The sequence below is a fragment of the Filicampus tigris genome, chromosome 21 (genome assembly GCF_054856515.1).
Source record: "Filicampus tigris isolate MCC_2025a chromosome 21, RoL_Ftig_1.0, whole genome shotgun sequence".
NCBI lineage: Eukaryota > Metazoa > Chordata > Actinopteri > Syngnathiformes > Syngnathidae > Filicampus > Filicampus tigris.
In genome coordinates, this window is record NC_141237.1 from 6,395,031 (window position 1) to 6,420,881 (window position 25,851).

At 41.2% G+C, this 25,851-nt stretch overlaps 2 protein-coding genes and 1 long non-coding RNA gene across 8 annotated transcripts; 1 reads left to right on the forward strand and 2 right to left on the reverse strand.

Annotated features, from left to right (window-relative positions):
• Window positions 1-510: 510 nt before the first annotated feature.
• On the reverse strand, window positions 511-11,693 carry LOC147127368 (uncharacterized). The gene is made up of 3 exons (XR_015084479.1): window positions 11,521-11,693; window positions 10,059-10,315; window positions 511-1,490 (listed from the first exon to the last, which is right to left on the reverse strand). It is a non-coding gene; the product is annotated as an uncharacterized LOC147127368 (long non-coding RNA).
• On the forward strand, window positions 1,207-13,788 carry plcd1a (phospholipase C, delta 1a). Of its 4 annotated transcripts, none has more exons than XM_086021324.1 (15): window positions 1,207-1,426; window positions 6,177-6,335; window positions 8,253-8,506; window positions 8,585-8,714; window positions 8,806-9,034; window positions 9,101-9,302; window positions 9,649-9,793; window positions 10,130-10,282; window positions 10,498-10,644; window positions 10,960-11,116; window positions 11,348-11,464; window positions 11,535-11,713; window positions 12,396-12,531; window positions 12,599-12,748; window positions 13,309-13,788. In XM_086021324.1, the coding sequence occupies exons 2-15, from the start codon at window positions 6,300-6,302 to the stop codon at window positions 13,398-13,400; spliced, it is 2,127 nt and encodes a 708-aa protein (XP_085877450.1). In that variant the 5' UTR covers window positions 1,207-1,426; window positions 6,177-6,299; the 3' UTR covers window positions 13,401-13,788. The 4 variants fall into 4 exon arrangements, with proteins under 4 accessions (XP_085877450.1, XP_085877449.1, XP_085877448.1 ...); XM_086021323.1 differs by having other exon boundaries at window positions 1,209-1,426; window positions 8,278-8,506; XM_086021322.1 differs by lacking the exon at window positions 1,207-1,426 and adding an exon at window positions 2,907-3,351 and having other exon boundaries at window positions 8,278-8,506.
• Window positions 13,789-14,380: 592 nt separating this feature from the next.
• Window positions 14,381-25,645, reverse strand: vill (villin-like). Of its 3 annotated transcripts, XM_086020770.1 has the most exons (21): window positions 25,136-25,163; window positions 24,971-25,059; window positions 21,917-22,006; window positions 21,729-21,803; window positions 20,960-21,150; window positions 20,519-20,627; window positions 20,274-20,384; window positions 19,741-19,946; window positions 19,283-19,361; window positions 19,107-19,205; window positions 18,869-19,022; window positions 18,619-18,719; window positions 17,931-18,068; window positions 17,693-17,851; window positions 17,383-17,562; window positions 17,154-17,299; window positions 16,852-16,996; window positions 16,484-16,672; window positions 16,328-16,396; window positions 15,570-15,803; window positions 14,381-15,496 (listed from the first exon to the last, which is right to left on the reverse strand). In XM_086020770.1, exons 2-21 carry the CDS (start codon window positions 25,010-25,012, stop codon window positions 15,383-15,385), a joined length of 2,631 nt encoding a protein of 876 aa, XP_085876896.1. In that variant the 5' UTR covers window positions 25,013-25,059; window positions 25,136-25,163; the 3' UTR covers window positions 14,381-15,382. The 3 variants fall into 3 exon arrangements, with proteins under 3 accessions (XP_085876896.1, XP_085876895.1, XP_085876897.1); XM_086020769.1 differs by having other exon boundaries at window positions 24,971-25,645; XM_086020771.1 differs by lacking the exons at window positions 24,971-25,059; window positions 25,136-25,163 and adding an exon at window positions 24,398-24,462.
• Window positions 25,646-25,851: the final 206 nt, after the last annotated feature.

Consider the following 25,851-nt stretch of genomic DNA (forward strand, 5'->3'; position numbering starts at 1 on the left):
TTTTTTGTTTTTTTTTAAAGGAGGAGGGGTGCAGCAACTCTACTGAGATGTTGAAGCTCAACACGCAACCCGAACGTGATGAAACGTGATGTTGTTAAGACTTTGTATGTGGACACGGTAGACATGTTGCTGATATGTGACCGTCAACCCCCGAAAGTCGGCTTTGCCTTTAAGAGTATTACTTTAGCTTATTTTTGTAACTGTGATGTAAGTGCTGGCACGAGGTGTCGACAGATGAGAGGTGGAAGGTGCTACAAACCACACCTTTTAGACCTGTTGACGCTAAACACAGGACACAATTTGTTGACTTGTGGCCTAACCATTTGAATTTGGATCAGTACCAATACATGCCTGCAGTTTGGAATTGAAGAAGACATAGTATGCCATTGTTTACACTTTTTAAAACAGATGCCAGGTGTCTTTTGAACTCATCTGTGACATGCTTTACATCAGCATATAGCGATCAAGAATCATACAACACTTAACACCCTTTTTTCAAGTCTCGTTTAATTCAGCTTGCTATTTATGCATTTATCAATTCGACAGCAGATCCCTGTATGAGGCGCATGCAGTACACTCTGCTGCCCCATTGTAATTTTTTATATTTCCTCTTTAAAGTGGAAGTCAACCCAAACATTTTTTTTTCCAAGAACATGTTCTATGCAAGCCCACGATTTGAAAAAAGGCATTCGGATAAATATTGTGGAATAAGGGTTAATCCACCCATTTTTAGCCATCTCTGGGGGCGGCCATTTTGTCACTTCTTTCGACTGAATATGACATTACAACTGCTCAGGGCTCAGGCTACGACCAATCACAGCTTAACCGTTTTCTGAAGCTGAGCCATGATGGGAACATATTCTTGAAGAAATATATTTGGGTTGATTTCTCCTTTAACATTCATACACCATTCCCTTCGTCCATGACCCGCCCTTTCTAAAAATGTTACATGTTGCGCAACCTTGCAAAGAAGCAAACAAAGTGCAAAGAAAACTAAGAGAAAATTCTCAAATCACACTTGTACGTACAATGTCCCCAAACGCCTTACGATACGTCACAGAATCTTGATGAAGTGAACACCTACAGTATGTTGCGATTCATTTGACTATGTCAGAATGAGTTGAATTCCAAAGAGCTCCCCTTCCTGCATGCATGAAAGTACTTGTCAGACCGGCATGGCAGTAGTGGGTGTGGACTGAACCCGGCCCATATAGAGCGACCGAGCTAGTGGCATGTGCACTGTCCCACCGAGAGTGGAGCGAGAGGAGAGGCGACGTAGGGGCAAAGTGAACTCCTAGCTGAATAACACACACAAGTTTTACGGTCGGGATTAGGGAGGAGGAGGACGGAGTAGTGGACTTTAGGCCCCCAGCGCACACTCGGAGCCAAGGTGGAATGGAGTCCAACGGCACTGCAAGGAGTCACGGTGAGTCGGATGACGCACGGATTTACAGCCCAGTTCCATTTCTGAGCTAACATTTCAGATACACCTACACACAACAACAGAGCAGGGTTACCAATGTGAGGCTCATGGGCAAACAAAGGTCATGATTTTGAGGGAATGGAATGGCAACATACTACATATTTTAGTAAGATTGGGTCCTAGCGAGGCATTGAAGTACTTCTCCTATCCAAGCATTTCCTCCATAACTTTTATTATTATGACATTCCAAGGGAGATTTTAGACCCTTTAAATTGAATTTAAACTTGATTTTTTGCAAAATACATGTTGTAATGCTGAATGCTGAAAACATGTACAAAGACTGAGAACTATGCAGTAATCAATTTTGGAAATACCTTCAAACTGTTTTTCATGGTTGCAGTTTTCCTGATTTTTTGACTAAAACTAGGCCCAGTGACACACTTGCCACACGTGAGTGCCTTCCTTAGCATCAGCGGTTATCTGGCACAATTGCGATTTGCATTTAGCTAGATAGCTATGCCTACACCTAAAAAATAAACCTTCCCTTTGGATTGTCCACTAGTATTTGCGGCTTTAGAGTGCCTCATTGTTGGCCATGAGTGTGCGCATGACATAGAGACCAGGTTAAGAGGTTATTATCATTATTATTATTTTTTTTTAAGTCCGACTTGAAAACCATGTTGTGGACAGGGTCGTCACGCTGGTGTGGCTGCTTTTGAGTGCCTCATGGAAAAGCCCCGCAACAACGGAGTGGAATATATTCCTGCCACTGGGTTTATTATATTTTTGACTCTCAAACAAGCAGTTAGGCAAATACACAAGATGAAGTAGCATCCATTTTTCCAAGACTAGTACGGTTGTTTTGATTGATGTGACCGCTGACATTTGAAAGGGTGTGGTTTCACACATTCAACCGACATGACGGTTTTTAAGAGCAGAGAAAAAGTATCCTCCCCCTTCATTTTTATTTTATGGCATAAAAAGTATTGTTTCCACCCTTCATTTTTATTTTATTCTGTTTATCATTATGTTTATTATAATTATTAACAAAATATGGAATTATTAAATATAAGCACTGATTTACCACTTAGAGCGTTTTATAGGCATTGTTGGAATACATTTAATAACGATATAATATATCCCCAAAAAATCCATACAACAGTATAGCCTAGATTAAAAAGCAAAATATGCCCACGGATCACGTTTCTCCCCCATTTATTTAACACGCCATTGTAATATACATTCACAAAAGCTACACAAACAACAACAAAAGACTAAATCACTAAGAACAAAACAAAAATATGTCCGGGATAACGAGTAAAAATGAAATTTAAGAACACTAGAGACACAATGGAGACATAATTTCAAGTGCTTTTTTCTGGTAGCAGATATTATAAAACAATTTGATTGATCATTCAATGCATATTACGATTTTACTAATTATGACAGTGTTTTTAGTATCGGTCCATTTTTCGACCTCTTCAGTCCACCGTCCGTCATCACAAGTGAGTCGTCTGCTCTTAGGTCACGTGACACTTTTGTTTATGCTCTTGTACTGAGTTGACACAAGACTACCTCAATCTCGCTGGCGCGTGTGTACAGAACATTAACAAAGCGATTCCAAAAAACATGGACTCAGATCCTGGCCAGGTTTCATTACTCCTTTTTTTTTTAAATAGCGGCAATAAGACAAAAACTCGAACCCGCCCAGTGACGGAGCGCATACGTGCTACTCTTGTCCGTGCTCTTTGCTCCTTTTCTCCCCCTCGGTCCAAGAATCAATTTTAAATCTCCTTGCGGGTAGCCGTAAAATACATTTTCTTGCGCGATGTCTTGCTGGAAAAAAAGAGCGAAAAGGAGTCCATCGACGGAGCTGGCGCGCCGGGAGCGCGCGAGGAGAGTGGCCAAAGAGAACGGGAAACTTATCGGTGAGTGACCCCCACCCCCGGACCACCACACCACCTTCCTCCAAGTCCCCAAAGACGCACAACTATGTTTGTTTGCAGTGCATGACTTTTCAAGTCACACAATCAAGTAAAGGGACTTTTTTTGGAGCAGGGTGGGGTTTAGGGGGGAGCAGTTTAGTTTTAAGAATTCTTAAAAGCGTCCTCCACAGTCGAGCAACGCATTCCATCTTTGCGCAAACAGAAGACCTCTTCATTGTACCTTTAAGTCTACTTACAAAGGCACACACTATGTTGGTACACATTGAAAATATATGATTAAACCACATGAACAACAGTTGACTATTCATTTTAAAACATGGCAAATGGGTTGGAAAGTCAATTAATCCGGGGTCAATTTTTACCAGGTCTTGTGAGACCAAAGTGAAGTTAACGCCAGTGTAATAAAAGTACAAATAATTCACATTCACAAAGTTTTTACTATTACCTGTAGATGACACAAGATTGTGGCAAAGCTTTTTTTTTCTTCTATTAGACATGGCTATGGCTTGACTAAATGAAGCTCCGTCCTTCACTTCAAATAAATTGACTGTAAATTGCCCACATCTGTCAATGTCGCTGTCCTGTGAAAAACACTTATGTTGATTTTTTTTTTTTTCATTTTTCTTATTTTTACATGAATGGTATTGCCGCGGTAGAGACATCGCATTATCGTGAACATTTAAAAATAAAATCCAAAGTTGCACATATGTGGGTTTTTTTGGTTGGCAACCAATCCAGTCTGGCTTCATGCATGCTAGCTTCAGTGAAAAATCTAAATTGGCCAGATGAAAAGATATAAACAGTTAACCAGAAAGTGCAATCATGCTTTAATTGGTAGCCATTGCGACTTTAGAGGCTGTTATGCATCCCTACTTTTGACTGAACATCCTTCAATGAGGTCGTCTAATCATATTTTCCGAGTTCCTTTGGAAAAGCTGCCTCATCTATAAAAAAGTCTCAGGGTTTCTTTTAAGGCTTCAAAGTGGAATAAAACTAAAATGCGGAAGTAAAAGTCAAGACGTGTCGTAAATAAGGCTTCGGCTTTGTTAAATTGAAAGTGCATGATTCCTCATCTGCTGTCATTTTGAGAAAGAAAAAAAGCCCTCATATGATTCTTATGAGCTATGAATCACATTAGCAGTAAGGCATGCAACTCTCACAACATTGAGGTCGTACGTCTTTGTTTGATTTCCTCCAGCACACACACTGCAGCTGTGTGATGAGGCCCACTTTTCGTAAACTGAAAAAAATCTGATGTCTTGAAGCTCTTGAGAATCTGAGCAACGGTCAGTCTGGGTGGGAGGGAAAATGTCAGCAATGCCTGCCTACAACTCTGATGTCTTTTTTCCTAAGGAGAGCGTTACAGTCCTGGCGTGCCCGCCATGAGACAATGCTTGCATTTTCTAACCAAAAATCAACAGTGTTAAACTCATCCATTCATCTTAAAATTGATTTACTCTGCAGGCCCAAGTGTGCAATTATAATTCAACATCTATATCTGATGTTTGTTTCCATATACATTTCAAGTGACACCAATTGGATGTGGTGATTTTCTAATTACACGCTAACCCTTGACTCATCCCAATTGTGTCACTTGACTCAAACGCAACCATTCCGTCCCGTTGATCTCATGACGCTTGTCAATAGTCATTTTGGGCCGACGCCTCTGAAGCCCTTGCGAAAGCGCCGAGATCAGCGCTTCGAGCGTAAGTCGCTGCTCATCCCTAAATCCACATTAAAAGTACATCCGTGATGAATGCAGAACTAAATTGAGGCTCAATTGGCTGGATGTGCGGTTTGTTTTGTTAAATTTTTTTTCAGTAGCAGGAAAGGACTCAAATTTAAACGTGTATGCATAACACCAGTCTGAAAAAGTGACAACAGTGAAACCTCCAAAGTGGGACTGGAGCTGGTTGACTTCCAAGTTGTTTGAATATCTAAGGATCTTGAGAACTAAAATACGGCAGAATGATTTTGAAAAATAATTGAAGGGCGGTTTTATTGCTTAATATTGCGATTTTAGATGCTATTGTTTTTTTCAAGTTCCTCTTCCCTTGTGCTTCCATTCATTTATTGCTTGTGTTTGCATAAAAAAGAGCTACAAACAGAAGCAATAAATTAATATTGCGTCACTGTCCTGTGAAAAACACTTGTCCAATTTAAAAAAATAAAAATAATAATTTTCATGTTGATTCAATGTCTGGACCGCAGAAACACAATTCACGTAAAAATAAGAACATTGAAAAAGTGTTTTTCACAGGGCAGTGATGATATATTACAATAAACAATATCAAATGTATTATACATTAGGCTGACACTAATAAAGGAAAATTAACCATTAATTAACATGAATCTATTAACTCATTCACTGCCAGACATTTTCAGATCCACTTTTACCCTAACGTTTGAAAAAGTGAAAAAAATATAAATAGATTCCTGGGATTGAATGGCTGGACTGTGAAAAGACAAATAAATGCGTCAATGGCAGTGAATGACTTAATATTATAGCTACTTCAATTAGAGTTGCTAACTTGCTAAACCAAACAAGTGTGTCGTCAACATAAATTAGTAAATCATAAATCAGATTAAAACAATAACACAAACAAATCTGTGGCTTTATCACTTCATTTCTCAGCGAAGGTCATCGGCTCCCGCCCAAAGTTATCTGTTAGCTATCAGTTATCTGTGAGTCTGATGAGGACAAACAAGCACTATAGACACATCCTCCCTCTTATGGTGACAAAGCCGAAGAAAAGGATCTGGAATATATTGCTTACAATTGACATTTTTTTCCCCCTCTCCCCTAGGTTTGGATGGCGACCCGGATCTAAACTTCCTGCTAGTCGGCGGCGTGCTGACCAAAGTTCGATCCCGCTCCTGGCAGAAAAATCGCTTCTACCGGCTGCAGGAGGACTGCAAGACTGTGTGGCATGACTCCAAGAAGGTCTTCAAGCGCAAGAAGACGTGTGAGTACTGCTCTCGTCCTATGACAACTTAATTGCAGGGTTCTAGAGCACATAAGGCGCTCTTAATATGTCATTTGTTAAATCGAAACAGGGGGGACACACACAGGTGTGTTGTTTGTGACCTGAGTAGTTGTTGACGTGGGATACTGAAATTTATCAACTATCGTCTGTCCCACTCTACAACCTTGAACAAAAAAAACAAAAACAAGAAATCAAAAGACAAATACAAGGGGACCCCCTTGTGGTTTCGAGGTCCTAAAACGGCACCCAATGAACAAATTCAATAAGATTCCTGTTTGAGCAATGCTAACATATAATGCAAAACGCCACAGACAGGCTAGCGTAAAAATATTCCTTAAAAATCTGCGATGTACCGTATGTATTGTTACTACCTTGAGACTGAATCCGCTCTCATTCAATGTTCTGTTTCTGCCACCAACAAAAGATGGGGGGAAAAAACCCCCGCAATTTTTATGTAAGCAGGGTAAACAGGGGCTTGTAAGTTTGCTAGCGAAAGCATGTGCCGTGTTTGTTTTTGTCTCACGTGGCACAGGGGAAATATTTTACCGCTGACTTTCCCTTGCATATTTCCCTGCCTCCAGATGAAGATTTTCCGTCCAAATTCCCAAGCGTTGCACAAACGCTCCCCTTCAAGCGTCTCAAGTGTGTGAGCAGTCAGCTGAAAAGCGAGTACACCGCCCAACTTTTTGGGTGGGTTGCAGCGCACCCCCAACACCACCTCGCAAAGGCCTCTCTTGCAGATGGAACAAAAATGTCTTTTATCCCTGCAAATGTCAACTCTTGTTGTTGTCTGCGTTTGAGTGGTTCAAATGAGGGCAGCAGATTGGGCGAGTAATAAAATCTGTCCCTGGAATGTGCGAGACTTAATTACCGGCTTGACCACAAGTGGACGTCTCGAGGGGCTGCTGCATAAGATCAACCGTTGGGGCGTAATTGTTTACCGATGGATGTAACCACTGTTGTTATGTAAGCCCTTGTGGAATATTCACATGAAGAAAGATGTCTGTTGGATGGCGTTCACATGGCAACGGAGCAAAAAAAGACACTGTAAACCATGGGCGGTCCAAATTTTTGCGCGCAAGGGCCACATTGGATTTCATAATGTAGATAAAATAGGTAAAAATGTGTTTATTTTAATAATAATTTTTTTTAAAAAAGTATCCTTACTTCTTATTTTATATTTCATTTAACTATAAATTAACCGATTGAATAAATTAAATAATGCAAGAAAATACACAAAATATTGTGTATATATATACACAAAATATTGTAGTTTTTTGCAATTCATCTGCTAAATTATATTTAGAAACTAAATTAAAATGGTATATTTACTTATATCTTATTGTATACAAATAATTACAGAACGAGATAAATGAACCAAATGAAGACATTTTAACTAGTCAATCTTTTGACTCAAAAAAGCTAAATGAATGCAAAATATATTATAGGATGCCATTTTAAACTCATTGTTATATACTGTACGTTCTTTAAAACGCTGGGACATCCTGCTTATTTCACATAAACTCGGGGACCAAAACATGCCTTTTCTTTTTAGACGTGTCTTTTAAGTGGAAGGTCACAGCAGTGAGAACAGACACAAACTGCTTCCTGTTGATAGACTACACAACCAGTTTCTGGCACATTGAGCTGGACTCATGACAGATATTGTCCCGTTTGAGGAAGGAAGCTAACTCCATGCTACAGTCAAACATGAGGTTTATTTTTGTGTCTAGCCTTGCTAGATTAGCATGCATCATCTGGAATGTAGAGGTTTCTGTCCCCATTCCAGTGACACCTTCACCGTATGCAGCTGCTTATGTTTAGTTGTTCGCCGTTTTGTTAATCGTTAAGCACCTTGAAGTGGACAGTTAAAAAATCTGCACCACCATCTCTTAGCAAGCTCCGGTCTTTCCCCGCACAGTCTCCGTCGAAGACATCGACTCTGTGCGCAACGGCCGCCAGTCCGAGGGGCTGAACAAGCACACCGACGCGAGCGAGGACGAACGATGCTTCTCCATCGTCTTCAAAGGCCGCAAGAAGGTGCTGGACCTGATGGCTAGCAATCGGGAAGAGGCCAATCAGTGGGTGAAAAGCTTTGAGAAGGTCATAAACAACATGCGCAACCTCAGCCGGGAACAGAAGAGCGAGCAGTATCCTTGATAAAAATGGCTGCAGATATTAAGTTTGAGAATTCAAGTGGAAATGAAATCCTTGCATCCGATCGCTAGCTGGATCATCGACTGCATGCGCAAAGCGGACAAGAACGACGACAACAAAATGAACCTGAAGGAGCTCAAGCGCTTCCTGCGACACGTCAACATCGAGGTGGACGACTCGTACGCCGAAGAACTTTTTAAGGTAGCACTTCAGAAGTGGCGGGCACGTGTTTTGTTTCTGATCATCTTTCGGCCAGCAGAGAGCATCTCGCTAATCCTCGTTGGTCTTGTAGAAATGTGACCAGTCCAACTCGGGCTACCTGGAAGACTTCGAGATCAAGAATTTCTACGAGCTGCTGACCCACCGAGAGGAGATAGACGTCATCTACGAGAACTACGCTCAAACGGATGGTCAGCTGAGCATTCGGGACCTGCTCAACTTCCTACTGAACGAGCAGAGGGAGAACGCGACCGTGTCAGATGCTCTCAGACTGATTGAAAAATACGAGATGGACGAAACGGGTCGGTTCACGCGAGGAAAATTGAACCGAAGCGTTTTCCTCGTCCTTACTTTCTTTGTCTCTTCAGCCAAACAGAATAATCACATGACCAAAGACGGCTTCCAGATGTACCTCCAACACGAAGACAGCAACATCTTCAACCCGGCCTACAAGAACATCTACCAGGACATGACGCAGCCTCTCAACCATTACTACATTTCTTCCTCACATAACACGTATCTCACCCATGACCAGCTCAAAGGACCCAGCAGCACCGAAGGCTACATCAGGCAAAAAAAAATATATTTTTTTTTACTATCTGCAGAAAGTACTGGGCGTTCATTTACTCAAATTTAGAGTACTTTTTACTTTTTTTATGTAAGGACAGGGGTATTTATTGTATATACCCAACGGCAAAGTATTTGGCATTTATTTTAATTAAGTAACTCCGCAAGCTTTCACTTATCAAATTGCAGGGCATTTAGTGACACAATTATTATAAGTAAGGCCAGAAGCATTTATATACTCAACACCAGGGTATTTATTTATCCAACTGCAGACAGTAAGAGGTGTTGATGTGAAGACTGCAAATGATTAGGCTTTTATTTGAAGTAAGGTTTCTATTTTTGTATTCAGAGCTCTGATGAAGAATTGCCGCTGCGTGGAGCTGGACTCCTGGGACGGCGCCAACGGCGAACCCGTCATCTACCACGGCTACACGCTCACCTCGAAAATCCTCTTCAGGGACGCAATCAAGGCCATCAAAGACTACGCCTTCAGGGTACTTTCATTATGAATTTTACTTGCTCCAATGCTCAACTGCAGGCCACTTGTGTTTGAAGAAAGGCAGCGGAAATTTACAGACTCAAGCTGTAGTGATATCGGCATTTACTTGAAGTGAGACATGGGGCGTTTATTTACCCAAGTACAGAATACTAGGCGTTTATTCTTTTCAACGGCACATTCCTAGGCGTTCATTTGTAATAGGGCCAGGGGCATTTATTATTTATACTGGACATGAATAGTTTTAATAAGCGTTGTCTTACCTCGCTGTGATTTGTAGCATTGCCAGTTTGTTTTGCTCGCACGCTAACATAGCATCCACTTCTTCACCCAGACCTCGGACTACCCAGTCATCCTGTCCTTGGAGAACCACTGCAGCCTGGACCAGCAGAAGCTCATGGCCCACTACATCATCTCCATCCTGGGGGACGCCTTGGTCACCAAGCCGCTCGAAGACTTTATGCCCACCAAATTCCCCTCACCAGAGGTTAGCATGTGTAGTCTTTTCCTATTTGCGACACTGCAGTATGACACACAATCACATCGGAGCTTTTCATTAGCCCAAAGCTAAGGTGGGGAGGGCCATTGGGTTAGTATTTTTGTTTTATTGGCCGTATGAGACATGCACTTTTTAAAAGACACCCTACTTTAAGAACTACTGTTTTTAAAGGCTAGTTTCCGACAAGCTGTCGTGTTCCACAGGAGCTCAAGGGCAAGTTTCTGATCAAGGGAAAGTGCCTGAACAAATTGGAAGGTTTGTTCAACAACAACAACACAGTCTCGGAGGGCACGGTGTCCGAGGAGGACGAGGCGGCGGAGCAAGAGAATGGACAAAAACCGCCCCAAAAGGTGTGTCGAGCCGTCAGAAGCCATTCACAGAAAATGTACGCTACGGTGCAATATGCCATCCGGTCGCAATTATATGAAGAAAAAGTTTTGGACCTTTTTGTCCTAATCTTACAAGAAACATTTTGCAATATTACATACACAAAATGGTAATTTTAGTACAATATGTTTTCAATGTTAGGAGAAAAAATTCCTACTTTTTACATTTTAGTCATATTAAAAGTTGAAAATGTTGTAATATTACCCGTCAAAAGTTGTAATTTTGTCTTGTTCATTTAATTTTTCACACATTTAAAACGCGCGCCACTTTCCCCTCAGAAATCAAAGATCAGACTGGCCAAGATGCTGTCAGATGTGGTCGTCTACTGCAAGAGCGTCCACTTTAATGGTTTTGAACACGCCAGGGACAAGCTGGACTTTAACGAGATGTCCTCCTTCAAGGAGAGCAAAGCCTTCAATTTGGCTGAGAGCTCATGTAAGTTCATAGTCATCCCAATGAGTAGCAAGAAAAGTCAGTTCCTTTTGAAAATGGCTTGCTCTCTTTGAAAATGCACTGTTAATTGGTTGAACAAACATGACGTTGTGGGGGTGTCCGTAAAAGTCCGGTATAAGGATTCCGCCCGACGGCAGCGATTTGTAAAAGTATACAAGCCATTTGAAAAGTGAATTTTTCATAATGTGTCCCCTTTGAACAAAATGTGTGCAGCCACTGCCTTCATGCACCACAACATGGACAAGCTGAGCCGGACCTACCCGGCTGGCTCCAGAACCGACTCGTCCAACTACAACCCGGTGCCCATGTGGAACGCCGGTTGCCAGATAGGTGCGTCCCGCGCATTACATCCCCCTATTCATTATTACAACAAAAAGTAACGTCACCTTTGTCTCGGCAGTGGCGCTCAACTTCCAGACGCCCAGCAAGGAGATGCACATCAACCAGGGCCGCTTCCTACCCAACGGTATGTGTGGCTACATCCTCAAGCCGGAATTCCAAAGAGATGCCACCTCTCAGTTCGACCCCAACGTCCTTTCCTACGGACCCTGGCTGAGGCAGAAGACTCTCCATGTCATGGTCAGGTTGCTAGCACAAAAAGAAAAATAACATTTTTACTCATAAAAATGAACACTTTTCCCCCCCTAATATTAAAATAACATAAAATGGTCTAACTCCTAATAATAATAAAATGAAGACACCTCTAATATTAAAGTGGAAGTCAACGCAAACCTTTTTTTTTTCAAGAATATGTTCTATGCAAGCCCACTAGTTGAAACAAGGCATTCTGAGAAATATTGCGTTTGTGGAAAAAGTGTTAATCCACTCGTTTTTAGCCATCTCCGGGAGCGGCCATTTTGTCTTCTGTCGACTAAAAATGACATCACAACTGCTCACAAAACGAGTGCATTTTATTGCTTAATTTATATTCCACAAACGCAAAATTAATCAGAATGCCGTGTTTCAACTAGTGGGCCTGCTGGGAACATATTCTTGAAAAAAATATGTTTGGGTTGACTTTCGCTTTAAGAAACATCTTGTAAAATACGTTTTTCTCCTAGACTTCTGAACTCCAGTATAAAGAAAAATTCTCATAAAAGTCAGGGTTTTTTTCCTTCATATTTTTTTGTTGGGCATAACATTTTTGTCATTCGATTATATTTCTTGTAAAATTGTGAAAAAAAGTAACTTTACAAGAGACATTTTGGGGTATTAGGAAAAAATAATAATATCCGGGTTTGTATTATGGCTTACCTTGCAGGTGATCTCGGCCCAACAGTTGCCCAAGCTCAATGTGGACAAACAGAAATCCATCGTGGACCCGCTGGTGAGGCTGGAGGTGTACGGCGTGCGGACTGACAATGCCAGCAAGGAGACGCACTACATCACCAACAATGGTGAGCGGCTGACACACGCACACACACATGCAGAAGCGTCCCGTGTGTTACATGTTTCATCATGTAGGATTCAACCCCATGTGGAACGAGCGCTTCGAGTTTGACATCTACGTCCCCGAGCTGGCCATCTTGCGATTGGTTGTGGAGGACTACGACGCCACGTCGGCCAACGATCTCATTGGCCAGTACTGCCTGCCGCTCACCTGCGTGCAGAACGGTAACGAGCATGCCCCACCCGCACTCCCATACATGTGTCACCGATGAAATTGCCATAAACAAAACGACTCTTCAAATTTTGTGAGTTCATTTTGAATACAAACAAATGTGTTTATTAGCGTTTTTAATTCTTAGTGTTTTCAAGATGTTTTCTTATTTGTATGTAAAGATAAGTGGAAAGCTAAAAAAAAAAATGGACAAAAATGACAAACATTTTTGATTGTGATTTATATTAAAAAAACATATATGTAATTTTTTGGTTCAGATAAAAATATAAAAATTATATTTTTGAATACAAATATTTTTTCTTTAAGTTTCTGATTAAAATGTTAGAAAATGCATCACAAAAGTGAGTACACCTACTGGTGAAACTGTCCAAATCAGGCCCAATTAGACATTTTCCCTCCATGGTTTCATGTGACTCGTTTCCCAAGTGTGAACGTGAGCAGGTGTGTTAAATTAGCTGTTTTCACTTTCACACTGCATGTTGAGTGCCATCTGGTGGATGTGACGTGACAATGAATCTTACATCCTCTTATTTATTATTTTTTTCTTTCCCAGGTTATAGGCACGTTCCACTCCTGAACAAGAATGGTGACCTGATCGCGTCGGCCGGCCTCTTCGTGCATATCATGCTCCTGGACGCTGAATAGCGCAAAGGAAAACAAAATTTGCCGCTCCTACCAGTTATTTTATTGTTTATTTTTTTATGCAACAACGTCTGCATAATAACCCAGCCGAGGTGAACGATTAATGAGCGTATTCGAATATATTTGTCCTACTGGTGGTAATAAGCTCACAAGGAAGGAGAACATTGAGGAAGATAGTATTTAATTTATATGGATGGTCTTTTCTGACAAGCTACGACTTGACTTTTTACGGAGTTTCATATATTTTTGTCTAAATCTACTGGTAGTTGTCCGTTAGGAGACTGTATGAAGAAACATAATGTGACTTTTTTTTTTGTCATCTAACACAAGGCAACATTTTTGCGGTCAAGTTGTGTTAAGTAATCAACAGCATTAAAACCTGAATGTTAAATTCTTGTTTTGATCATTCAACAATCACATGTGTCACTTTGCTTTTACACTACGTCTCTTATAAAACTACCAGAATCAGCAAGGTGTTGTCATCTTACATTAAAGTAGGCCACCGACAACAATGGAAGCATTTTCACTCACGGAGGCAGCACTTCATGCACTGCACTACTAATTAACTAATGTGAATCTTATGAGAAGCTAACACTTATCAATGCATCCAACAAAACTCAGTGCAGCCCTGCTTACCTGTTTACCAACACAATATTATTTATCAACTGAAATAGGACGTTTTCCAAAAATGAAGGCCTTATTTATCCTTAAATATGACAGATGGAACAATGTGAATTCATCTGCGGGACTGCTTGAGTGCTGCTGTTTTGGTTAGCAACCAAGTTCAAAAGAGTTCAGCAGCATGTGAAGAATAGCATACATAGAATGAAGTAATTCCAGTTACCTCCTGTTGATCTTTTCCATGAGTATTTATGACAGTACATCAATATAATATGATTGCAGTTGTCATTTAGGTGCCACTTATTTGGTTAGCAACCGCGCTCAAATGGCTAAGCAGCAACATTGCACAGGGACTATGTATCAACAAGGCTAATCTTTATTCCAGTGCGGAGTCCCTTACAACATGCGGTAAGACTCCACATTTTATTATTCTGCGAGACGGTTAGGTACTGCTGTTTTGGTTAGCAAGGGAGTTCAACACAATAGCCTCTATAATCAGTCATAATTACAGTTGCAACACATTATTTTCCAAAACATAGGCACTAATACATGCCATAGTTCACTTGAACATCAAATTAATCCAACGGTTTAGGTGCTACTGTTTTGGTTTGCAAGGGCGTTCAACAGCCTCCATCACATCACCCATCACATAATTGCAATTTCCAACTGTGATTTTCCCAAAATGCTTCTCAATATGCATTATCCCTGGTGGAACGAATTCATGCCAGTAGCTTTCAACACATTATTCCTGGACGTTTCAGTTTTGCTGTTTTGGTTAGCAACATGTCAAGGTGTGAATGGCAGCGTCCATGAACTGAAGCGATTAGCGTCACTTTCCATGAGTGATTTATTCATATTTATTTATATAAATAAAAATAGGCTTCCCATTCTTTTAACATGATATAAGATAGAGCCCATACCACCCATTCCAAGTGGCCCTATTTCCTTAAATATGCTAATGCCTTGTACATATAATTAACTATTAAATTCAATATTTGTCTCCTTATAACTCAGGGGTGGGCAAATGTTTGTGTGCAAGGGTCACACCTGACTTCTAAAATGGACACAATCATAAATTAGGTAAAAAAACTAAAAAAAAAAAACTAAATGTGGATGCAAAATAGTTTATTTTAATAATAATAATAATAATAAAAATTCAGTCGATTATTAGCGATTTTTCAAATCGCGGCAGGTTTACTGCAAATACATTGAAATTAACCAATTTTAGAAAAAAATTAATATAACAAATATTACTGAGCGAGCCCCAATTTGCCCACCCCTGTTTCAGAATAACCCATCTGCAATTACTTGTAAAACTTGTAATCAAGTTCACTCTCAGTCCTAGAGAAACACGTTCGGCGGCATTAAAAAAGCCCCGCCTTCTTTTTCAGCTCCTTCTGCCGCCACACTGCCAGGCGCTGGAATTCTAAGCGGCCCACGCCGAGCAGCTGCTCAAAGTCGGCGTCCGACAGGAAGTTCTGAGATCGAAAACACGGAGTTAGAGATCACTTGCGCTGCCCCCTACTATGCAAACAATATTTGCCCTCTGACCTCTTTGTGGCAAGGATCCACGCCGGGAGGGAGCTCCGAGGCGGGCTTGTTGATGAGGAGCTCGGCGGCCACGTGTTTCCCGGAGACTGTAGAGGGTGGACGAGATGCACTCGGGCTGGTAGCGTGAGAGGATGAATCAACAAAATCTCCTCTGTAGAATGAAGGCGGGCTCATGGGCCCTCCGGGAGCCCGGTAACCACCGCTGCCCGCATTCAAAGTGGTATTATTTAGCTCCTGTGGGGCATGGGAGAGGAAGGAGAATTAGTGGAAATTTTGTTTTGTTTTGAAATGAGCAATTTTTGAAAGAAAAAACACGACTAGGCGGCTAATAAAATTGTAGATGCCACAAAAAGTCATTTTTTGTCTACTAGACAAGGCTATGGCCTGACTAAATCAAGATCCTCTTATCAGTTAAACATAATAGAAAAACTAGAGTCTGACCGGTATGGATTTCTTGAGGCCGATGCAGAGTCCTGTATTTGGGTGAATAAAATTCAGATAGCCAATTAACGAAAAATATGATAATTTTTTTTTGGTCCCTTAACGCTTACAACAATAAAAATATAGTATGTTGACCAGTGACGTATAATTACCAAAACACCACCTTATATGGCAGCGGCGAATTTGTGACAAAAATAGCCTGACTCTGATGTTAAAATGTGACTTGAAAGATGGCCTGTAGACATTTTAAAGGTTTTAAGATCACTTGCTATTACATCCACCGGGAAAACAATTGCTGACATCGATCAATCACTTACAACATTGATCTGGAAGAACGACGCATCGCTGTTCAGCTCCTTCTTCATCTGCTCGTAGGACTTCCCCGCCTGTTGACAAAATCCAAGCGAACTCAAACGACGGAGAAAATAGGTGGACATGATTTGACTCCATGTCGTGCTTCCTTGTTTACTCACGCTCCACTTGTGGGGGTCCCACGCGTTAAACCAGCCGGTGAACGTGGGGGGCTCGAAGCCCTGTTTGACGGAGACCATGGGGGTGTCCAGGTTGCGGCCTGCCGGGTGGGTGCGTAGGTACTCCCTGCCGCAGTTCCATGCCTCCTTGGTCTCGTACTCGTTGGCGGAGTTCCCCACCCACAAGAAAATCTGAGGAGATTCAAACAATACCTAATGTGTAGTCCTTTTTAGGGCATATGACTTAGAATCAGAGAATTTAAAGGGAACATATGAGTTTTTAATGGCATGTAAAGCCATTTTTTAAGGGCTCTTCTGAATATGATTGGTGGACAAAGAAGAAATAAGCAAAATGGAGTGTGATGGGTCACCTCCTCCCAGGTGTCCAGCAGCATGACGTCCTCCTCGTCCAGGTCCCTCTGCGCAAAGTCGTCCACTTCGGTCATGCGAAACTGACCCGTCTGATTGGAGCATTCAAACAGGCGAGGGCTGTGAAGTGGCTCCTCCCTCTGGAGACTGGAAAAAAAAAAAATGATGGTGACATTATTGTGACTTACTCAAGAAAATGAGTTTCTTTCTTTCCCGGCCTGCGCATATACCTATACGTATACGTATACATATACGTCTACGTATCCATATACTTATACGTATATGTATATATTTATATGTTTACCTCTTGTCACTGGCGTAGGGGGCCTTCCCTCCGAGGGCTACCCAGAATTCAGCCGGCTCCTGACCCTCCATCACCACCTGTTTGTCCTGCTTGGAGAGCACGTCAGAAATAGCTCTGCCCATCACCCTCTCGTCCCCATTGCAACCCTGGATACAGAAAGACGCAAGCAGTTGACATTCAGAGCCATTCACGTTAATGATAATCACCACGCGGCAGTAAAACGACTGACCTTTCCGTACCACAGGTAGCACGAGTGGTCGCTCTTGAGCAGGAAAACGTCGTTGGTGTTGAGGGACGACGCCCTGGCCTGGACTTCGGTGGCCTTGGTGTTCAGCTCGTTGGTCCCCCGAACCTGGAAGAGCCTGGCTCCGCCCACAGGATTAACCACGCCAGGTCGACCGGTACCGCCCTACACACAACAGCATTACAGCAACAACAAAAAACGTCTCCGTATGTAAAATCAATTACAGATAAAAAATAAAAATCGACTCAAGTACAGTACACCACTGACTAATTAGTTCCAGGGCGATTAGGCACACCTCAAAGATGATAAATTTGCCTTTGAAAATGGCCAGGAAATGGCGGGGTTCCTTTCCCATGACCACCCGGACCTGCACGGGGGCGCCGTTGTACTTGTTATCCATGAGCACGGCCTGATAGGCGCAAGCCGTCACCTCGTCTTTGGTGGCGTGACGCCCCTGGGGGGTCAGAAATAACTTCAGTTGGAACAACAAAAGCTGGAACGTGCTTGAAAAAAATACAAACAAACAAACAAACCTGCCACATGTAGAGAATATGCTGCTCCCGGTTTGATACGTGATACGTATACAGCACCAGGTAGCAGTCTCCGCCGTAGAACTGTCCGTATGTCCTCGGGTTGACCTCCGCCAGCTCCAAATTCTCAATGCGCCACACCTGATGTAAATATGAACTATTTCTATCCAATTTTGGGAGAATCACATTCGACCAGTGCTGCCTCAGTTACCTTGAAAAAGTAACGTAATTACTTTACTCGTTACTTGATTTTAAAAGTAAAAAAAGTCTGATTACAAGTTACTTTATTAGTTATTTTGATCAGACGCTGAAAACCCTGCTTAACGTCATAATGGCAACTAGTTTTACCAATACTTTATTGGAAGTGCATTTTTATAAATCTAACAAAAAATTCAGGGACCTCCTGCATTAGTCGCACCTCTGCTTCACACAATTTTACTCTACTCTAACACACCATGTTACTCTCTTCTGCAGCCTAGTGGCAATTGCCTGCTATTGCCTTCTTTGAACCTCGACACTGCCAATTTTTGGGGGACATAAAATGAGCACATTAACGTTTTTAAGAGTAACTTGAATCATACTATTGTAGACATACAGTACTTTTGTTAGATTACTAGTTACTTGAAATAGCAGTCATCAGCGATTAACATGTTACTGGCAACACTGCTTTCGGTTGAATTTCAAATTCCACCTTGACTTCCCCCGACGCGTCATCAACCATGCGCTGCTGTGCCGCCAGCTCGGGACGTGCGTGGAGCTCCAGCACATCAAATTTCACCTGGTCCACCTTTGCTGGGAGGGACGGAGAATAGGGTAAGCATCTATTCTGGTGGTTCTCAAAAAAAAAAATACAGTTGTATAGTAGACCCAAGTGTTCATTAAAAAACGAGCCACAGAATTTCTTTCTTTGAATTTTAAATTTTACTATCTTGGACATTTACCTATTTTGCCCACGCTGTGCGTGGTGCCCATGCCTTGTGTTTGATTCTTATCCCTCCATTCCTTGAACAGGTGCTTGAACATGGCCGACTCGCCGCCCTCGCTCATCACTTCCACGCTGGTGCTTGCCGGGTAGTTCTTGGCCTTGATGTAACCCTGACACAAATCCAGAATGGAACAGAGACTTTTTTCTTTTTTTACATTGATGAATGATTAACATTTGACGGCAACGTCACTCACCACCGCCCGGTTCAGAGCGCCCCGCCTCTCCTCGTTGGAGGCGTGTTTTCCTTTCCACACCATCACATTGGAGCCCGCGTTGTCCAAGATGTAGCAGTCCTGACAGATAGACGGACGCAAATAAAACCACCAGCAAACAGACTACAAATCAGAGATAATGCATCAAGACTTTTTACAGAGGACTGAAGGAGGTTTTGGGTGAGAGGCTGCGTGGCCACTTCTTGAACCACCAGATTCCCGCTGACATCATAAACACTGGGGAGAAACACACACACACACACATAAATTAAGTCATTCTATCATTCTAGCAGTGGTAAGAAGCAGGAAATAACAAGAACAAGTACTTTGTTGGAGCTTTATTTAGACCAAAGTAGTGCTTTGCCATAGTCTTGTGGCATCTTCGTGCAAAGGAACAATAATGACATCAAAAGTTAAGGAGATTCATTGAGACAAAAGTAGCGCTTTGTCACTATTTTGTGGCACCTTAGTGGAAAAGAACCATGTTGAAATGAGTTGAGGAGTTTCTATTTGGACAAAAATAGTGAGTGACTGTGGCTCTCCTTTCCCACATTTTCCAAGTCAGTAAGTTCGTTATATATTAAAAAGCCAGCAAAAAAGTGCAGAGAGTCCTTACTGGTAGAGTCTGACGTTAGCGTTGGGCGGCTGGCGGGAGTCGTCGTCGGGGACGGCGGCCTTGAGCGGGGCGCTCCTCTGGCCCAGCACCGACGTCATGCTCTTCATCAGCTCGGGCGAGTCGCGCTCGTCCCCGCCCTCCACCACGCCGATCTGAGCCCGGCCGCCTCGCTCACGGTCGCGGATCTCCTGTGCTAGCAAGGTGGCCTGGGGGGGAAAAAAATAAAAAAATCAATGTGGACTGAATACTCAAATTTAAAAGGGACATGATATGATGAATTTGGGGGATTTTCAATCAAATGATGTAAAAATATATATATATATATATATATATATATATATATATATATATATATATATAAACACTAGTAAACATGCTAAAAATGTAAACAAAATTAGAAAGATTTCAGTCGAATACAAAAAGTAATCATGACAGGTACGATTACTACAGAAATGATTTTTTCTTTAATTACATTTATTCAGGAATTTTTTTTTGTTTTTTTACTACAAAATATTCCGATTGAATTTGTTTACCTTGAGCTTCTCTCTCCTGTTGCTCTTCTCCCCATTCCACTGCACTATGGCTTTGCCCATGTCCAGCAGGAAAATGTCACCTGTGTTAAAGCTGCTCCACGCCACATCCACCTGCACACACACTACATTTCTATAAAATGCTAACATTGAAAGAAAATTGCATTTTAAAAAATAAAATCCCATTAAATTCCCCACAGAAGAATCTTATGTTTTTATTGTTGCCCTGCAATGTGCTTTTTGCGCACCTCCGTGGCTGTGACGTGCTTGCGCCCTTTGACGTGCAGCAGGCGCAGGACGTTGTAGGCGTTGGTGTCCACGTGGTTAAAACCAGAGGCCACGCCCCCCTTTTTGTAGCTGTGAGGGAAGAGAAAAGAAGCGCACCAAGCAAAGTTCAAGTATCATAAAACTAAACACACAAGCGGCTCCGTGCACCACTGCTGCTGCTTTGTTCGTGACCGCAATCAGTATAAATATTTACATTTTACTAAATTACAACATATGTTTCAATTACACAAAACACATTTGATCAAAATAATTTTAAGGATGCATTTTCCTGAGTTGCATTTGCAGCTGCATATTATTACCCGGCAACAAGTGAAAATTCCAACCAATAATTATACAGATGCTAGCTTAACATAAACTCTAGATAGCTGAAACCTGTCCTTCTTTCACATTGTACTACTCACATGATTCCATTTTTGAAGTAGCCCTTGAAGCGCGGAGACTCGTAGCCCTGCACCTCCCTGTGTTGCACCGGCGCACCCCCCAGGTGCTCGTCCAGTTGGGTGACGTAGACGGCCGCCGCTCCCTGCTCATCCTGCGACGAGGTGTTCCCGATCCAGTAGTGGATGTCGACCGCGCTCAAGTTCTGACTTATCTGGGGGACCAAACACGGGAGGAATTCACAAATTGTGATGGGGCGCACCACTGGCGAGGTGTGATATTAAATTGTTTGTCATATGTACATTCTACCGCCACATGTTTCTATGATAAATCAGAAAAATACAACAATCGCCCACCACCCTCGAGAAGGGTTGTTCCCAAATTGGTGTGCGCACCCCTTGGGGTGCATGAGATTAAAATGTTCATACAATTATTTTTTGTCCTCAAGTGTGATGTCTTTCAGGAATTTGGTTTGACTTTTTAAAAAAATATATATTAAGGGGGTGTTCAGGGGAGAGGGGGTGCGCCAACTCTCCCACGATGTTAACAGAAGGTTTTAGTATTCACGCTAAGAAAAATGTATCAATCGCCCTTGAGGCTGTTGATGTTGTTTGGTGTGCGCACCCCTCGGTTGCTGATATTCAAATGTCACCATATTTTCATGTTTTTCATGAAGTGTGTTCTTCAGGATTTTGTTTAGTTTTTTCTGGCGGGTTTGTTTCTTTAAAGTGGATGTACAAGAATAAGGGGGTGCGCCAACTTTTTGTAAACGTGGGATCCTGACGTACTCACCTGCAGCACAATGTAACAATCGCCCTCAAAAAAGTTGCCGAAGCTTTGGGCCGGCACGGGCACCATCTGCAGCTTCTGTTGGACGTCGAAAAGAAGAAGTCAAAGTGAAATGTTGAACGAGAAGCCACGATAAAGTCCACATCAAATAAATAAAAGAAGGCTGATGTTTGCTTTTTTGGATGACTCACGTTAATGGTCCATATCTGCAGGCCAGCTTTTCTGTTGACACTCCTAAACGCATCTTTATTGGCCTCATTCATCATAAGGTGTACTGTGGACTGAAGCACGCACAAGCAGGAACAACAATTTCACAACATTTACTGTACAGTATGTTGGATTTATGCCAGGTGCGAGACTTTCCCATATGAACAAACCGAACAGAAGAGTTCAAATATGGTGTGTTCATTTAAGTCAAGTTTGATGGTGTGAACAAAAAAATAATGACATGTATTACCAGGATAAAAAAGTAATTTTATGAAAATAATACAGTAGTATTTTACACAAAAAAAAAGTAGTGTATGGAAGAGGGTTCGGGCCAGTGAAGAAGAAGAAAAAAAAAAAAGAAAATATCTCAAAAACCTGCTATGCTAGAAAATAAAAGTGAAATCATTTTCAAAATTAGTTTCAGGGACACAAAGCCATCACTGATTAAAATTTGCTGTTAAGCAGTATTATGAAGAATTCAAATGCAACTTTACAAACATAACACTAATATGAAGAGACTGAAGTCAAAATTATCAAATGGGAAAATACCGCCAGAAATCATAAGTTTGTTTTTAATATAAAAAGAATGAAGCCAACGAAAAAACTTTTTGGATTCTGTAACATTATGAAAACAGTCAGAATTTTAGGTACTAAAATCTGTGATACTACAGGTAAAATACTTTTTTTTTTTTTTTTTTTACAGAGAATAAATCGGCGATTGTACATACTGCAAATAATACAAGATCACTTCTTTGTTGAGAATTGCTTTGTGCAAGTGTTTAGAACTAGCAAAAGCATCATCATTATCATCATCATCATCATCGCCTGGCTTAGACAGATGGTGGAGATGAAGACGAGCGATAGCGTCCTGACAAACACACGCCCTTGCCATCCTCACCGATGACCGCTGGGCTCGCTCATGATGGCAACGTCGATAAGCAAACGAGCTCAATGCAAAGTCGGAATGCAAATGCGGCCACTAGAAGGCAGCGGGCGCGTTAATTGTGCATATTGCGTCACAAGGTGAGGTGGTGTCTTATCATATCATAAAAAAAAAACTGAAATGGCGCCAAGTGAAATGGAATGATAAGAAGCAAAGGCGAAAGCCAAGGATGAAAGGAGTTACTTAACCACTTTTTTTAAAAAAAAATTGCATTATTACCATACCAGCATGTAATTTTTTCTTTTTTTCCTATGTTAGCATGTGTGCATTGTGTGTCATTTGGTCATAATTGTACAGTGTGGAGACAAAAAGTCTACATACCCCTAATTCATATCCATTTTTTGTTTTACTTAAAGAAAAAAGACCATTAAAGTAACCTATGACCTGGAAGTAAAAATAAACTGAGATAAAGTGGTTGCAAAAGTGTGCACACTCCCTTATAACGTGTTCCGAATTTACCAATCACATTCAAACTCATGTTAAGAGTCAGCACACACCAGCCACTTAACTCCGATTTACCCTGAATAAAGTTCAGCTGTTCTAATAGGCTTTTCCTGGCATTTGCTTTCTAGCCTGAACATGTTGTGCTAACACTATTTGGAACTGCTCAAAATTCCCTCCGCCATGATTATGGCTCCAGTTCCAGCAGAACAAAGCAATCCCAAAGCAGGATGCGGCAGTTGTCACATTTGTGCAACCACAATAGTTTACTTTCACTCTCAAAAAAGTATATTTTTAATCGATTGAGTCGTAAAAGTAATAGGTCACATTAATGGCGGAAAAAGTTTTGAAATAATTGAGCGTGCTGTCAAATCTGGCATGTCACAAGGGGTGTGGCGACTTGTTATATTAATTGTGTCTATGACAGTGTTCGCACACACTTTGAACTTGATAAGAAGCAGACACACCCTTCCTACGATATGCTTGTTTGAGATGAAGGATTGATGATAGGACTGCATTCAAATGTAGTCTTCATATACAGCATGTGTGCATTTTCTAAATTTCTATATATGTACGGCGTGTGATAAATGATACACAAGTCAGTAATGTATTTACAGTATTATTATTATTGTCGTATTTTAATGTATTTGTTTCACTTCCCAACCGCAGTCTTAAGTGCATACTGTACAAATTGTCTACCCCTCTCCACTTGGCGTTCCCAGTGGGATATAATGTCCACAATAGTAATGTAAACAACATTAGCCGTTCATTAAGTGGTGTTGACCTTCACTGTTAGCGCACACAAAAGAGCAGCTGGGACTGTAAACAGATCTCATTGAAAACACATGGACAAAAAAACATTTTTTTTTTTTTTTTTTTTTTTTTAAATCCATATTCGTGCAACAGGAAGGACTGGTTCCATTTCAATTAACCCACACAAACCTGTCATCTTTGTCGCTAGAATCATAAATCAACAGAAAAGTACTCGCAATATGCAAGTACGGTATATGAACATACAATTAAATATGACTTCTTAGAAACCGAACTGAATATTCATTGTACCAGAAAAATCAAAACCTACCTTGTTGTCTTAGGAGCTGTGCAAGTTGGAAAAAAAACAACCACTGGCTGTACCTCCTGAGCCGTGTTCCAGCCACAATGTGTGTATGTGCGTGTGTGTGCATGGGTTGAGTGTATTTTCTTCCACGCCCACTCCCTGAACACACCTGCAATTTCCTGTCCTGTCATTCTTGAACGGGAAGGTGCTGCAAATTGCAAGCTTGGCAAAAAAAAATATTGTCTAACAGTAATAATAATCACAATTGGACATTTACGTTGAGGGCCCATAAGGGGGAGACATTTGTTTTCCCGTGGAGCAGAAAAATATTTTATTATATCCATAATTTTATCATGGTACAATACAATGTCAAATAATCAGTGTAAAACTTTGAACAAGTGTGCATTTACTGACCCCTCTCAAAATAACTCAACAAAATGTCGAAACCGCTGGCAACAAACGTGAGTAGACCCCGAAGTGAAAATTTCCCAAAGCGGACCTCATTCCAGATTGCCAGAGCTCTTTGTGATATTGAAGTCAGATGACGGCATTACAGAACAATGACTCAAAAAACAAATTTAAAAAAAAATTTCATACCTTCGGCGCTGATTCGTCCTTCCTGGATGCTGTCCTCGTCATCACTATGACGGTGCGTTCACTTCATGTCTGAGACACAAGAGAAAAGGCTGCACAATAATACTTGAGGAACAACAACAACAAAAAAAAACAATGGGCTCAGCAAAGCCCAAGCTAAAAGTTCACCTCGCATATCACATGAGGAGTTTAAGCTCCTCCGGGTTGCACATTAACCACTCGGCATCCAATTGATTGGGCCGGCTTGCAGATCATTCAACGGCGGGCGGCGTCACCTTCAACGCACTCGGGCGGATTCTTCAAATTATACATTGGGGTGCGTTTGTGTTCATGTTCTGAGGTTGTTGTTGTTCTAGCTGCCTCGAAGGAGTGCATTTAAATTAACGGATACTCACGAAATGCTGAACAAGCCCTGCAAAAAAGAAACCATCAAAAAAAGCCGTGCTTCTTTAAAACAAATAGGTAAACAAAGGGGGAAAAAAAATGATTTCACAACAATGAAATTAATCTCAATTTTTCAAGAATATAGACAGAATTTTCCAAGAACAAAGTCGCATGACATAATCCAACGCTGTAGTAATAAACTATATTCCAATATGAGGTTATAATTGAAGTATAGTGAAAGAATTTTGTTCAATTGAACAAAAATAAAGTCAGTTTTACTTGAACAGCGTCATATGAGAAAAAAAAAAAACTCTTTTACAAGAATTTTGTTCTTTTTTGGGGTTCTAAGAAAGTCAGAATTCTACAAAAAGAAAGTTGTATTACTGCAGGGGCACTAAAGAAACATTTACAAGAATAAAATAAAAAGATGAAGGAAAGTTGTAATTTTATGGGAAAGTCAGTCAAAATATCAATATGCTGTAAAGTCCTATAATTATGAA

Coding starts and splice junctions, on each gene's coding strand:
- plcd1a (XM_086021322.1), top strand. CDS start 3,252: ATGTCTTGCTGGAAAAAAAGAGCGAAAAGGAGTCCATCGACGGAGCTG. Junction 9,035..9,100: donor ATACGAGATGGACGAAACGG/GTCGGTTCACGC, acceptor TTGTCTCTTCAG/CCAAACAGAATAATCACATG. Junction 12,749..13,308: donor GCTCACCTGCGTGCAGAACG/GTAACGAGCATG, acceptor TTTCTTTCCCAG/GTTATAGGCACGTTCCACTC.
- vill (XM_086020769.1), bottom strand. CDS start 25,012: ATGACGAGGACAGCATCCAGGAAGGACGAATCAGCGCCGAAG. Junction 19,947..20,273: donor ACAGGAGAGAGAAGCTCAAG/GTAAACAAATTC, acceptor TTTCCCCCCCAG/GCCACCTTGCTAGCACAGGA. Junction 16,397..16,483: donor GGGACCCCCACAAGTGGAGC/GTGAGTAAACAA, acceptor TTTTGTCAACAG/GCGGGGAAGTCCTACGAGCA.